The sequence below is a fragment of the Talpa occidentalis genome, unplaced genomic scaffold, assembly GCF_014898055.3.
Source record: "Talpa occidentalis isolate TD23 unplaced genomic scaffold, MPIMG_talOcc4v2.1 talOcc4.12, whole genome shotgun sequence".
Classification (NCBI taxonomy): domain Eukaryota; kingdom Metazoa; phylum Chordata; class Mammalia; order Eulipotyphla; family Talpidae; genus Talpa; species Talpa occidentalis.
The window spans coordinates 41,456,241-41,470,907 of record NW_023601212.1 but is presented as its reverse complement, the minus strand read 5'-3'; the positions used below and the strand labels follow the sequence as shown (position 1 = coordinate 41,470,907).

Sequence of the window (14,667 nt, the reverse complement as noted above, 5' to 3'; positions counted from 1 at the left end):
ACACCCACCCCTGGCAGCCTTCTTCAAGGCTCGGAACCCACCCCTGTGACCTGCTTGATTCTGCCTTTGCCTTGTCAAGGACAGAGGCACTACCTGCTGCCTCCAGCAGAGAGACAGTGTCAGGAGTCAGCCTAGAGGGAAGGAGGATTGGCAGTATGTCCGGCCTCTGCACCCCATGAAAGAGCACACAAGGCCAGTCAGGTTGTGGGAGCCCATAGGCAGCACAAGACTGGGCTACTGGAAGGCTGTAGACAGGGTGCCAGGGCTTGGCATAGCAAGGGGTAGAGTCCTTTCAGACTTCAAAGGGGAGAGCATCTTCTGTGTGACCTGTGTGACCAGGTTCTCTCCAGCCTTGCCATTTATGGGCTGCCGGACACCCTACCCTCAACCCCAGCCTTTGCCATTCTGAATCTGGCAGTGACGGTGAAGTAGAGTAATGACAGGGCTGTCACAGCTGTTGGGTGAATCTGTGTGCTAAGAGACATGAAGAAATATGTCACCTGAACGCATGTCCTTGTTAGAAACCTTTTGGACCATCCTTGGTTCATTGTGGTCCTTTCCCTCCTGGCTCAGGCTCTTCCCACACAGAGGCTGGTGGTGCAGAGCGCTGCCCCCAGCAGCAAAGGCAGCCAAGTCTCCCTGACGGTGCATTCACCCCCCGAGGTAGGTAATAGCACTAGCAGCCTCCCTCTTCCCAGGTCACCCATGTACCCTGACACTGTATTAGAGCTCCCTGCTTCCCATACCACTCCTCCAAAGTCCTCCTGCCCACTCCACTGCTAGTACTGACATCCTCATTGGCCCCTCGCGGGGTGGCTTTGTCAACCATTTCCTGGTCCAGTGGGTTCTGAGCTAAGCCCGACTCTAAAAGGAGGAAGTGACTCCAGAGTGGAGTGGGCCTTGAAGCTCCAGCTGAGTTCCTGCATCCCAGGAAGCAAAATGGACCCCTCTTCCTTCTACAAGGCAGGTAGAGGCACCCCTTCAGACCATAGAGAGGGATGGCTTGAATGCCAATGAGGGTTTCAGAGGCAGGCAGCCCATGGTTGTTGGTATCAGAGCTTGGAGTCAGACTGCTGACTTTACCATTTTATTCTTACGGGATTCTGGGAAGGCCCTTGGATCCTTATGAACCTAGAGTTTTCTATGTGTAAAACAGCTTATGATACCAGCAGCATATCATTAATTGGGTTGTAATTTGTAATTGTGAGAATTACATCCCAAGGCCAGCATAGCCCAGAGTCAACAGAGGCTCTGTAGCTGCCTGGTGACATCACTCACAGCTATATGGCCATGGGCATGTCCCTTCTGGTCTGTGCCTCAGCACCCATCTGGAAAGTGGGGATTCCCTCAGCTTCCCTTGTCACCTTGGGGCTACAGCCCCTCCGGTTTTGAAACAGCAGGTGGTCCCTGATCTGAGGCTAGAGTCCTGGCCCTCCTCCTTGGGAGAAGATGGGGCTCCCCCCTAGCACCTCTGAGCTGAACCCCCAGACTTCCCCAGGGCTGTGACAGGGACTACTCATTTGGATGCATGGGATGTCCTCAGTTAACAGGTAGTTGAGGCACCCTCAGTGGCCTAGGCACCCCCAATGGCTGCCACTTTCCCCTATAGATTTCTGGGACAGTCCTCCCAAGGTTTTTTTAGGGCTCAGGTACCCTAGGCAATGCTGCTTCCCCTGTGTCTCCTTCTCTTACAGCGGTCACCAGTGCAGACCAACAACTCCAGCAAGACAGCCGGGCCCCCCACAGGCACGGTGCCACAGCAGCTGCAGGTCCATGGTGTCCAGCAGAGTGTGCCCGTCACCCAAGAGGTGACTGAACAAGGCGGGCAACAGCGGGGTCAAGGGGTCCCGACCAGATTGCCCCTGCAGCCATTGGGGCACAGGGGGAGGCCTGTGAGAGCTGAGGAGTTGGGGGTACAGCCTCTCCAGATCCACCATCTTAGTCTAGAAAATGCTGGCTATCCTGGGGTGTGGGGGAGCTCCTGTAGGGATGAAATATGGCCCCTGGAACACAGAACACGCACTGGAAGCAGTTGTGAGAAAGAATTTTGGCCTCCTTGGGCCCATTTGCCTGAAGGAAGCCTCTAGTCCTAGCTCACCTCTAAGGACTCGGTGAGGGGCTGAAGCTTACAGATCCACACCCAGCCTTCTGGAGGAGTCAACACTCTGAGTCACCAGCCATGTGGCCAGAACTGGTTAAGAGACAAGGGTTGTCTGCTCTTCAGTTGTGGACCATTCAAGTTGGGAGGGTGGTTCCCAACCATATGGAAAACTGATGAAAGCTATAGATCCTTTTCTCAGAGGAAAGCAGAAACCCGAAGGATTCAGATATTCTCATGCCTGGCACCAAAGTCCCTCTGAACTGCCAGATCTGGGTTCAAGTCCTGGACCCCCAGCAGCCTCCACATCCTTTCATCCAGCCTCTGTCCTGTGAGCAAGGTCCATGTAGGATAAACTGGTGTTGGGGGGGTGGGGCGTGGAGAGAGGATTCCCTCAGTTCCAAGTTCAACTTCAACTTCACCACTTCCTGTCAGTCTCACCTTGCTGAGCCCAGGTTCCACACGTGTAACTGGGCTGCCAGAGGTAGGTAATGAATTTGGAAGGTGCTTGGTACCTGTGGCAGTGAAAAGCTGCCCTTCCTTGACTGGGGGATGAAAGCTGTGAGGCTTACACAGGTTCATGTGGGCTGGGGGTAGATGCTCAGGGACAGGTGGGCCGTCACCACCACGGGTTACCAGACTTGCCTTTCCCTCCACAGAGGACAGTGGTCCAGGCTACTCCCCAAGCACCCAAAGCCGGCCCTGTGCAGCAGCTCACAGTGCAGGGGCTTCAGCCTGTCCATGTGGCCCAAGAGGTAGGTGTCTCCCGAACTAGCTCTGGGCCAAATTGGGTTTGGGAGCGGTGCAGGCCCCTCAGACCACAGGGAGGGAATGGAGCCACCTCCAGGGATTCTCAAGGCAAGGCAGCTGGGGCCCCAGCCTGGCTCCTTGCTTCCCACTGGGGGGCTATGGGCTGCAGCCCTGGTCCTGGACCACTCCCCTTACTGGCACCCACTGTTCGGGGACCAGGTTTTGCTGAGAGGTCTGGATTTTCCCTCCCTGAGACACGGGGCGGGCATCCACTGGTCGGGAGCCCAGCAACCCTGGGGGCGGCGGGGGTTGGGGATGACAGCAGGGGTGGGGGTCCTAGAGCCCCGCCCGCTGCCACCTCACCCCAGTGACCCTTCAGTGTCTCTGTTTGTCCTCCAGAGCTCAGGCAGTCAGTTTCCCGCTAGGAAGGCAGAGCAGCAAGAGCCCCGGCCCACGCCGCCGCCGGAGCCGCCGCCCCGGCAGCCCACGCCCGGGCCGGGCCCGGGCCGGGCGCTCTGGTCCAGGAGCCGCCGCTCCCGCCCTCGTGCAGCGGCGAGGCTCCGCAGCTAGGCAGTCCTGAGCCACCGCCGCCCCATTACGAGCCACCGCCACCCCATTACGAGCCGGGCGCCGAGCAGTGGGTGGAGCTGGTGGGCGTGCTGCCCCCGCACCTGCTCCTGCCGCAGCAGAAAGTGGTGCTCGAGCCCCTACCTGGGCTCCCGGCCCGAGCCAGCCCCGACCAGAGGGTCAGGATCCAGAGAGTCCCCAGGTGCTAGTGTTCGGCACGGCCGCCACGGCCCTCAAAGTAGGTGGCGGACGCACGGGCTGGGGGCGGCTGGGGGGTGGGTAACAGGCGGGCGGGGGCGGGCTCCGCCCCGGCCTCAGTCCCTGTAGACCCCACCCCTGCCTCGCCATTCTAGGGACCGGCTTCTGACACCACCCCTCAAAGCGAGTTCTGGGTCCCAGGCTCCACCTCTACAGACAGGGGTCCGTGTTGGGGGGTGGGGGGCTGGAGGAGGGGAGCCAGATCCCCTTCTAAGGTCTGGTCAGTTCCAGGTTAGGTGCCTCCTACCGGGATCCTGCCCCTGGCTCCACCCCTAATATCCGGTGCTGTTTCCAAGCCCCGCCCCGGTAGGCAGGGGTGGGTCTGATGAAGTCTGCAAGTCTGAGGCCCTAGCTAATTCCAGGCTCAAATTTTAGCTAGGGCCTTGGCGCTTGGTTTTGCCGCAGGGGTCCACCTTTCACGCCCACAGTAGGACCCAGTCTGGAGTCTCCATCTCTTGCTTCACCTCAGGCGCCCACCCTTACTGTCCTCTGCCAGAGTCATGGCTTCTGACACAGCTCCTCCTGATTCCCAGCACTCCTCCCCAGCCCCCCAGGCTGTACACTCTGAGCCTCTGACCACTAGCTGGGTATTCAGAGTCCAGAGATGCAGCCTTTCAGCTGGGGACCCAGGTGTCTAGACAAGGTTGGGCAGCTGCCAGCCTTCAGAGGCAGAGGTGGCCTGCCCCGACCCTCTATCTGCACTTCCTTCCTCACCAGGTGCAACAGCTCCAGCAGGTGCCTGTGCCACACGTATACTCCAGCCAAGTGCAGTATGTGGAGGGTGGTGATGCCAGCTACACAGCCAACGCCATGTGAGTTGGAGGGGGTGGGGCTCAAGGATAGAAAAAGGGATTGGGTTTGCTCAGAAACTCCCAGTCCCAGCCCCCAGCTGACCAGCCAATCTTCAAGGCCTCACATGACAGATAGGTGTGCATCAGCCACCACGCAGGGGTGAAACAGAGACCCTTGAAAGTTAGGAAAGCCATCCAGCATAATTTAGGGCTTTGTAGTGTCAGATGGCCTGGTGTTTTGTTTTTTATTTTAAAGATTTATTTTTATTTATGCATACAGGAGCTGCGGTGTAGGCCAGAGGTGGGGGGGGGGGGTGAGAGGATTCACCAGAGACAGAATGGGGAACAGAATAGCCAGATCTACTGAAATACACTACTGAGGGGAGCAGCTGGTGAGACAGGAGAGGTCTGCTCCCTGGTGGGGGATCGAGCTCTTCCTGCAGTGGCTGCCGATAGCTTCATAGTGCTGAGATTTAACCCCTTGCACCACCAGGGAGGTCCCTGGTTTTTAACCAAGAACAGCAAAGACAGATTTTAAAAACTTCAAGATAAACATTACTAAGTAATGGGGAATGTTGAACAATGAAAAAAATAATCCTTGTCTCCTGATCCCCAACCCTGCTGCAAAGGGGATGCTCTCCTTATCTGTTGTTTCCTCCCAAAAATCCTCTGAGAATAGAAACTACTCCCTTTCTTTGTTCAGAATTTGAGGCAACTTGTCTTGTCCCTTATTTCTTCCCCTGTTTGTCCATGTGGGTCCCTGTCAACTTCTTTTTGTTACTATGTTTATTGAGGGAAAGGTTTATAACACTGTGTTTTTAGGGATGTAGCATCACACCTCTACAAATGTATGCTTTAACACACACACACACTCACACACACACACACACACACCCCACCCAAGTCCCAATAATCCTCTACCATAGTCCATTGGGCCCCTCCCCCACCAGTGTTACCTCCTGTTCCCTGACACATTGGTATCCCCAGTTCTGCAGTCAGATTTCAAGGATTTGTTTTTATCTGTGTCCTTGCTTTGTTTCTTTATAGTCCTACCAGTCACACTACCTCTGAGTAAAATTATCTGGTATTAGTCTTTCTCCTTTTACTTATTTCAATCAGCATAATCTCTTCCAGTTCCATCCTTGTCACAAATGGCAAGATTCCATGCTTTGTTTTATTTTTTATAGCTGAGTACTATTCCACTTTGTGTATATATACAACATCTTTATCCACTCATCTGGCATTTGCATTTTGGTTATTTCTATAACTTGATTGCTATAAATAGTGCTGTAGTGGACATAGGAGTGCATATATTCCTTTGAATTCATGTTTTTGTATTCTTAGGGTAGATTCCTACAAGAATGATTGCCAAGTTATATAGTGGACCTATTTTTGATGTTTGGATAAAACTCCATACTGTTTTCCATAGAGGCTTGACTAGTCTAAACTCCCACCAACAATGTACAGGGTTCCTTTTTCTCCATATCCTCGCCAACACTTGTTTCTGGTCTTTTTGGTATGAGTCATTCTCACAGGAGTGAAGTAGTATCTCACTGTGGTTTTGATTAGCATTTCCCTGATAACAAATGATAATGAGTATTTTTTCTTGTGCCTATATGACTTCTTCGGAGGAGTGTCTGTAGCTCTGCTCTTCTGCCCATTCTTTGATTGGGTTATTTTTTTCTTTTTATTTAGTTATGTGAGTGCTTTGTACATTTTGAACATTAGCTCCTTTTCAGATGTTTGATGTACAGATATTTTCTCCCACTCAGTGGGGTGTCATTTCATTTTAATGATAGTTTCTTTCATTGTGCAGGTGCTTTTTAATTGATATAGTCCCACTGGTTTGTTTTTGTTTTTGTTTCCCTTGCCATTGTAGACCATTCTCCAAATATATCACTGACGCCTCGGAGCATTTTGTATATGTTTTCTTCTATTTGTTTTATGGTTATATCCAAGTCTTTAATCCATTTGAGTTCATTTTGTGCATATGGTGTGCAATAGTGGCCTAGTGCCATGCTTTTTCATGTGATTATGCAGTTTTCCCAACACCTCTATTGAATAGACTTTTTCTCTATTATATGTCCTTGGCTCCTGTCATAAATTTACTGCCCATATAAGTGTGGTTTTATTTCTGGGTACACAATTCTATTCCATTGATCTGTTTTTATTTCCATTGATATGTTTTTATTCCAATATCACACGGTTTTGATTAGTACTGCTTAGTAGTATAATTTGAAATTTGAGAATTTCGTTCCTTTTTTTATCATTAACTTGGCTATTCAAGCTCTTTTGGGATGCCATATAAAATATTACTGAAGTAATATTTGCTTTATTTCCTCGAAGAAATTTTGATAGGAATTACATTAAATATGTGTATTGCTTTGGATATGATGGCCATTTTAATTAACAAAGTTAATTCTTCCAGCCCATGAGATTATCTTTCCATTTCTGTGTATCTTTAATATCTTATAGTTCATTCCATAGGTTTTTTACCTCCTTTGTTAATTCCTACTTAATTCTTACTTAATTCCTACTTAATTCTTTTTTTAATAAATTTTTTTTTAAGATTTATTTTTATTTATTTATACAAGCACTGGGTACAGTCAGAAGCGCCGGAGGGTGAGAGAATTCACCGGAGCCAGAGTGGGGAGCAGAGCAGGCAGAAGGACCGAAGCACACTGCTGAGGGGAGCAGCGGGCGGCAGGGGAGGTCTGCGCGCCATGTGGGACCCTCCTCCGGTGGCCGCGGAGCAGCCGGGGATCAAACCAGCGCTGCAGAGGAGAGGTCTATGTGCCATGTGGGACCCTCCTCCGGTGGCCTGGGAGCAGCAGGGGATCGAACTGGTGCTGCAGAGGCTGCGGGCAGCCTCGCAGCCCAGCGCTCAACCGCTGCGCCACCGGGGAGGCCTGGTACTTAATTCTTTTTAACGAAGTTGTAAATGGGATTATTTTGTTGATTTCTTTCTCTTCTAGTTTGTTGTCTGCATATAGGAGTACAAAAGACTTTTGTATATTGATTTTACAGCTTGCTGCTTTATGGCACTGATTTGTTATTTTCAATAGTTTTTTAGTGAAGTCTTTAGGGTTTTACTATGTATATTATTATATCGTCTGCAAATAGTGATAATCTTACTTCTTATTTTCCAGTTTGGATTCTATTTTTTTTCCCCTCTTGCCTAATTGCTCTAACTAGGACATCCAATACTATGTTGAATAGTAGTGGTGAAAATGGGCATCCTTATCGTAGAGGAAAAGCTGTCCCCTAAGGAAAATGTTTTTTCCATTTAGTGCGATGTTAACTTTGGGTTTATTGCATATGGCCTTTATTATTTTTAAGGCATATGCTTTTTAGTTCCTTTTTATTGAGAGTTTTTATTATGAATGAATGTTGGATCTTCTCATGTTTTCTCTGCATCTATGATCATATGATTTTTTGGTTTTTGTTCATGTGGCGAGTCACATTGATTGATTCATGGATGTTGAACCACTCTTGCATCCCTGGAATAAATCCCACTTGGTTATGATGTATAATCCTTTTAATGTATTGTTGAATTGGGCTTGCTAAGATTTTATTGAGGAATTTTTCACCTGTGTTCATTCATTAGGGATCTGTGGTTTCCTTTTTGGTGTGGTATCCTTGTCTTCTTTTGGCATTAGGGTAATATTGGCTCATAAATGTATTTGGAAGTGTTTCCTCTTTTTTGATTTTTTTTGGAAGTGCTTGAGGAGGATGAGTATTGGTTCCTCTTTGAATGCTTATTAGAACTCACTAGTAAAACCATCTGGTCCTGGGCTTTTTTGGGAGGAGACTTTCATTACTGTTTCAGTATTATGCTTGGATTGGTTTACTGAAATTTTCTTTTTCTTCCTGATTTAGTCTTTGGAGGTTTTGCCTGTTACCTCTCTAACTGCTGCATAACATTACACATACAAACACAGCATGAACGATGAGGCCAGTCCAAATGTAGTCACTGCCCGTGGCATAGCATTAACATGTGCCACATCAGGGAGATGCCATGACCAGGCTTGCCCTAGCACTGGCTCTAACTCCTTGCCACCTGTCCCTTTAGGCATGATGCTTGGGGTATAGAGTAAATGTTGTGGCTGACCGCTAGGTATGTGGCCACACACCTGTATATCTAGCTACTTCACAGTTCTATCCATTTATTTCCAGTGCTGCCAGTCTCTGAGCTGTGCAGTTGACCAGAGCTGGCAGGGGTCACAGAGGACATTCCAGAGAGATAAGCCCTCAAGTGTCCCTTGGGATTTTAGAAGTGGAGTTGAGTCATGTGCTCAGTTCTTGCAGCCCCAGGGCAACTCCTTCTGCTTCTCCTGATAGTGTCTGTCCTTGCTTTCTGATTGAGGTCCTCCTCCTGTGATTATAGTATGTGTGATGACATGTGGTTCATCCCATTCTTCTGCTGTGTAATGTTCTTGGGGGCACTCTACCTCTCTCTCCCTTTGCCAGCCTGGATGCCAGCCCTGGGCCTCTGTCTCTGGCCCTACCCATTTATCATTTATTCAGTTCTCCAGCAGACAGCTGTCAAAGCAATGTTTTTGGAGTGCCTGTTGTGTGCAGGATACTGAACTGGACTAGCTGTGGGCCCTGCTAGGGGGGTTTTCCAGTGCTGGTTCAGCTCATGGACCCTCAATGTCCCTCATGTCTTAGATATAGACAGGGTTAGTGACCAAGAGCTACACCCTGGGGTCTGAGGGTCAGAGCCTTTCACTTGAAGTGACTATACCTCCCTCCTCACCAACTCTCTCCTTATTCCCAAAGGGTTGCAAGGCTCCCCCTCCTCCTCCTTCAGGAAGCTGCTTCAATAGCACCTTCTGAGCCAGGCTGCCCCTAACCACCCTCACTACCTTTCTGGTTTTTAAAAATCTAATTTTAGGGCCTCCCTGGTGGCGCAGCGGTTGAGCGCTGGGTTGCGAAGCTGCCCGCAGCCTCGGCAGCACCAGTTCGATCCCCAGCTGCTCCCCGGCCACTGGAGGAGGGTCCCATATGGCGTGCAGACCTCTCCTGCTGCCCGCTGCTCCCCTCAGCAGTGTACTTCAGTCCTTCTGCCTGCTCTGCTCCCCGCTCTGGCTCTGGTGAATTCTCTCACCCTCCGGCGCTTCTGACTGTACCCAGTGCTTGTATAAATAAATAAAAATAAATCTTTTTTTTTAAAAAATCTAATTTTATGTTCTTAACAAGTTGAGAGGGCTCAAAATCAAAACAACCATGTCTAGTGAGACAGAAAAGAGAGATGCCCCCTACCTGGTCCCTCCCCAACCCCACAGTGGTTGGAAGATAGAGATTCCATGTCCATATTCTTTTACCCCTTCTTTCCTGTGCATCATCCACACCCTTCCCACCCCTTTTATTCATTAACAGAATATTTTAGAGGTTATTCTTTGGCAGGACTGTGAGACCTACTTCCTCTTACATCTAGTGGGATTTTATCACTCTTTACTTAATAGTCTTCTAAAGGTGGTTCTCCTCCCCTCGGTTTTTTCAATTTTCTTGCTGCAGTTTGCAGTCTTGATTCTGGGATAGCTGGAGAAGAGCGCTCTAGGCAGGGCAGGTCTCTTAGTTGAAGGAAAATGCACCTGCATTCTGATATCCATCACTGAAAGGCCTCCTAGGGTGGATACCAGTTTTAGAAATAGAACCCCTGTCTCTGGCATCTGACCACCTTTACCTCCCATCTTGCCTTCGATTTACCTTTGTACTTGGTTCCTCTTATGTCAACTGGTACTCTATAGTATGGTGTGTTAACTTTGTTTTTTGAATAGTCCCCAACTTATGATGGTTCAAATTATGATATTTTCAATTTACAGTGGGTTTTTCAGACATAACCCCATCATAAGTTGAGAGACATTGTAAAATATTAACTACCACCAGTTGCAGGGCCTTTTCTGACTCCTGTGTTCATTGATGGGTTTGCCTACAGTAGTGTTCACCAAGCATATAGTAGATACTAAAAAAAAAAAAATTTAAGTGAAATGTGTGGCCTATTGCAACTTACCAAGCTGTGCTAGCTCAGATTCTTCATATTTAAAGTGGGGACTCCCATGTCAGACCACTTTGAGGATTAAATAGAAAATAGCCCATCAAGTACTTGGGTGGTGCCTGGTCCAGCATATACTGGGGCTGCTCTTTCTGTTTTCTGTCTGGGAGCACCCCCAGCAGTTGCCCCCTAGGTCATACCCCTTGGCCCCTAGCTCTAGCCCTCTGACTCCTTCTCTCTATTTCTTTCTCAGCCGCTCCAGCACCTACCCCTATCCAGAGACACCGCTATACACGCAGACAGCGGGTACCAGCTACTATGAGGCTGCGGGCACAGCTGCCCAGGTCAGCACTCCTGCCACTTCCCAGGCGGTGGCCAGCAGCGGCTCTGTGCCCATGTACGTGTCTGGCAGCCAGGTCGTCGCCAGCTCCACCAGCAGCGGTGGAGGGACCAGCAACAGCAGCAGTGGCGGAGGCAGTGGCGGTGGGGGAGGCAGTGGTGGGGGCAGTAGTGGCGGTGGCAACAACAGCAGTAGCACTGCAGCTGGCACCTACGTGATCCAAGGTGGCTACATGCTGGGCAGTGCCAGCCAGTCCTACTCCCACACCACCCGTGCCTCACCAGCCACCGTAAGTATCTACCCAAACCCCATAGAAGGTGGTATGGTGGCGGGTGGGGGGGGACTCCTTTGGATGGAGGTGGCGGGTGGTGACCTCCAGCCAGTTGGGAACCTGTGCTCAGATGAACATACAGCCTGGGAGTAAATCTTTGCTTTGTAGCCTCAGACAAGTTACTGAGCCTCTCTGGACCTTAATTAATATGCATGAAGTCCTAAGAGTGGTGCTCCAAAAAGTGTCTCCTCTGATTATAATTGATGGTGACTGAATAAATAGCAAGGAGAGGGAGAGGCAGGAGCCCTGCTCAAGGTACTGTGAACATCTGGAAGGCAGTGAGATAAGCTCCTTTTGCATAGAAGTGGCTGCATGGAGTCTCTTGGACAGCCTCAGATCCCTGCCATGACTGGGCCCCCTCGCCAGCTCTCTGATTATGGTAGTTAGTATTTGATGATTCTGGGGTGGTCCCTGCCCATTTGGGGTCTGGATCAGTGGCTCCTCAGCATTTTCAAGGACTACCCTCTCATGTGACAACCTGGTGTGGACCACGTAACCAAGGTGGAAGTCTTGGCAGAAGATAGGAAACTATTCTTTAAATAATTGTAGAGACATAGGAAGCAGCAAAAACAGTAGAGAAATCCCTGTGACCCTTCACCCTGGTTCCTGAGCTAGTTATGTTTTACGATTTTATATAACTGTAGTATAGTCTCTAACCAGGAATCTACATGGGTAGATTTGGAAAACCATCACTACAATCAAAATGCAACAGTGTTCCATCACCACTAAGTTCTCTCCTGTGCTAACCCACGGTAGACCCTTCCACCTAGCTCCTTCGCAACATCCCTAACTCCTAGCAATCCCGAATCTATACTCCATTTCTATAATGTTGCTATTTCAATGATGCTATTTCAATGGAGTCATGACCTTTTATCATTAGCTTTTCCATTCAATATAAATTCAGTATAAGTTAATTTAAATTTGTATTTAAATAGCTGTGTGTGGTTGGCAGTGACTGTAGTAGGCAGTACAGTTCTAGAAAGTTTCATAGGAGTTAACTCCCATGGGTGATTGTGATAGGGACCATGTACCAACAATGTAGTTGTCAGGATGGCAATGGGAAACAGGTGTGAAGAGCACTTAGCAATGAGCACTGGAGAAACTAAAGTGATTTTTAGCATACTTCTGTTCTCCCTGGGGCACCAGGTCCAGTGGCTTCTGGATAACTATGAGACAGCTGAGGGCGTGAGCCTGCCAAGGAGCACTCTCTACTGCCACTATTTGCTGCACTGCCAGGAGCAGAAACTGGAGCCTGTCAATGCTGCCTCCTTCGGCAAGCTCATCCGCTCCGTCTTCATGGGCCTGCGTACCCGACGTCTCGGCACCAGGTGGAGCCACTCCCCCCCCACCCCCGTAGCCCTCAACAACCTCAGACCCCCTACCCCAAATTATCAGGGTCTCAGTAACCTCCCTCATGCCCTCACTCACTCTACTCCAGCCCCGCTGGCTTCTTTATAGTTCTTGCGATACACTCTTCCACCCCAGGGCCTTTGCACAGGTTGTGCCTTCCGCCTCGTGTGCTTTTCCTTATCTCCTTATTCAACTGTGCCCTGGCTCTCTTCACAAAAGCTGTACCCTTACCCCCACCTCCCTAATACTCCCCACACCGCCCCCTTCCCTGCTTCTTTTTCTTCTTAGTACATAGCACCATTTACATGCCTTTTGTGTTAGGCACTCCTAGTTTCTGATCTGTTGTCCAATGATGAAATATATCTGCCTTGAGAGTACAGGGGCTGCACACAGTTAATTTTAATTAGTGCCTGTGAGTCAGTGTTCACGCAGGAAGGAACTAACTCGTCCCTTGAATCTACCTTTCCCTGTTTCTCCTTTGCAATCCCTGAGTCCCTGGGTTGAGCTCTGCTCATCTCCAGACTCTACTTCCCAGCTAAGGCATAACCTCATTCATTCAAGCATGCATAACTGGGCAAAGTATTGGATCTCTCTGTGCCTCAGTTTCCTCATCTGTCAATTTAGGATGCTAAGAGCATCCTTCTAGGGTAAGGATGAAGAATACATGGATTTGTATATGTTAAGTACTTAGAATAGCACCTACTGTGACTAATAGCTAATAAATATTTGCTGAGTGCCTGCCCCAAGTCAGGATCAAGGGTTAAGAAGTTACTTACCTTGTGAATGGGTGGGGACTTGGCACTCAGAGCCCCTGTGTATTCCCAGCAAGGCACCCCTGGAATGTCTCTAGAGGTATATTCCATTTGCCCCTAGCAAAGAGGAGCAGGAGTGGGGTATGCTGTGAAGCTTCTGGTGGAACAGCTCGGCAATCTTCCTAGCCTTTTCTAGCAGTGACAACAATGCTCACAGGACCCAGACACCCCACAGGGGGGGAATGGTTAGGAATTGACACCCCTCATAGTGTTGCCTCAGAGTGACTGTCCCTGGCTAGCTCCTCAACCCAGGGCCCTCAAGCCCAGGGCAGAGTCCCTTGATACTGACTGGGACCAGAGTGGGGGACAACCTGCACTCAGTTCCACCTTCAAGGGTTAGCTCTCACCCTCTGCGTCTCTCCTAGGGGCAACTCCAAGTACCATTACTACGGCCTGCGCATCAAGGCTAGCTCACCCCTGCTACGACTAATGGAGGACCAGCAACACATGGCCATGCGGGGCCAGCCCTTCTCACAGAAGCAGAGGTAGGAGGGAGGCCAGACCTCAGTGCTGGCAGCATGGGGAAAAGCATGCTAGTCTGTCCCCCATCCAAAAACTACCCAACTCCTTCTCCAGGCTCAAACCGATCCAGAAAATGGAGGGCATGACCAATGGTGTGGCTGTGGGGCCACAGCAGGCCACTGGACTTTCGGACATCAGTGCCCAGGTCCAGCAGTACCAGCAGTTCCTGGGTGAGAGCCCCCGGGCTGAAGGGGCAGGCCTGGGAGGGGTCTGTGCTTCTCAGAGAACCAGGTTCCTGATGTGTTTATAAAGCAGGTGGCAGGCAGCCTCTAATGAGAGCAGAGAGAGATGACATCAGTCATCCTAGCCTCCTTCCTTGAGAGGGTAGATGAGTCCACAGAAACCCTCTCAGATGGAGTCTGTTCATTTCAAGGGGAAGTATTTCTCTCTGCTCCGGAGTCTTCCAGTTAAGTTCCACTTACGCTATATGGGATTCCACATTGCCTGCCAACAGGCATTAGTATGGCCCACGACCTTATGGGACAGGCTCTGGTCCTTCATGAGTCCTGGTCATGGGTGCTCCCTTGCCCGTACAGCCATGGCATCCATGTGTTAGGGCTCCTTACCAAGGAGGCAGACAGACATATAGAGTCCATTGTTTCTAGAAGTGAATGTCTTAAAGTAAAGCAAACACCAGTCAGTTAAGAGGAGGTGAAATAATGCTGTGTAAATTAGCAAACCCCAAGAAATCAACACATCCAGGCAATGTGTCCAGCATGACAACACTGCTCACAGGACCCAGACATCCTGCAGGGGGGTATGGTTAGAAGTTGACACCCCTCGTAGAGTTGCCTCAGAGTGACTGTCCCTGCCTAGCTCCTCAATGTAGGGCCCTCAAGCCCAGGGCAGA

General features: G+C 49.8%; 1 protein-coding gene across 12 annotated transcripts in view; it reads left to right on the top strand.

Moving 5' to 3' along the window:
- The window catches only part of RFX1 (regulatory factor X1), a 38,944-nt gene that overhangs the window by 15,243 nt on the left and 9,034 nt on the right, over positions 1-14,667 (top strand). For all 12 annotated transcript variants that reach the window (XM_054693308.1, XM_054693314.1, XM_054693313.1 and 9 more), the window contains 8 exons: positions 574-663; positions 1,695-1,808; positions 2,758-2,853; positions 4,391-4,485; positions 10,716-11,091; positions 12,280-12,461; positions 13,661-13,780; positions 13,872-13,987. In XM_054693308.1, the coding sequence (XP_054549283.1) occupies positions 574-663; positions 1,695-1,808; positions 2,758-2,853; positions 4,391-4,485; positions 10,716-11,091; positions 12,280-12,461; positions 13,661-13,780; positions 13,872-13,987 (1,189 nt within the window). The remainder of the gene's footprint in view (positions 1-573; positions 664-1,694; positions 1,809-2,757; positions 2,854-4,390; positions 4,486-10,715; positions 11,092-12,279; positions 12,462-13,660; positions 13,781-13,871; positions 13,988-14,667) is intronic.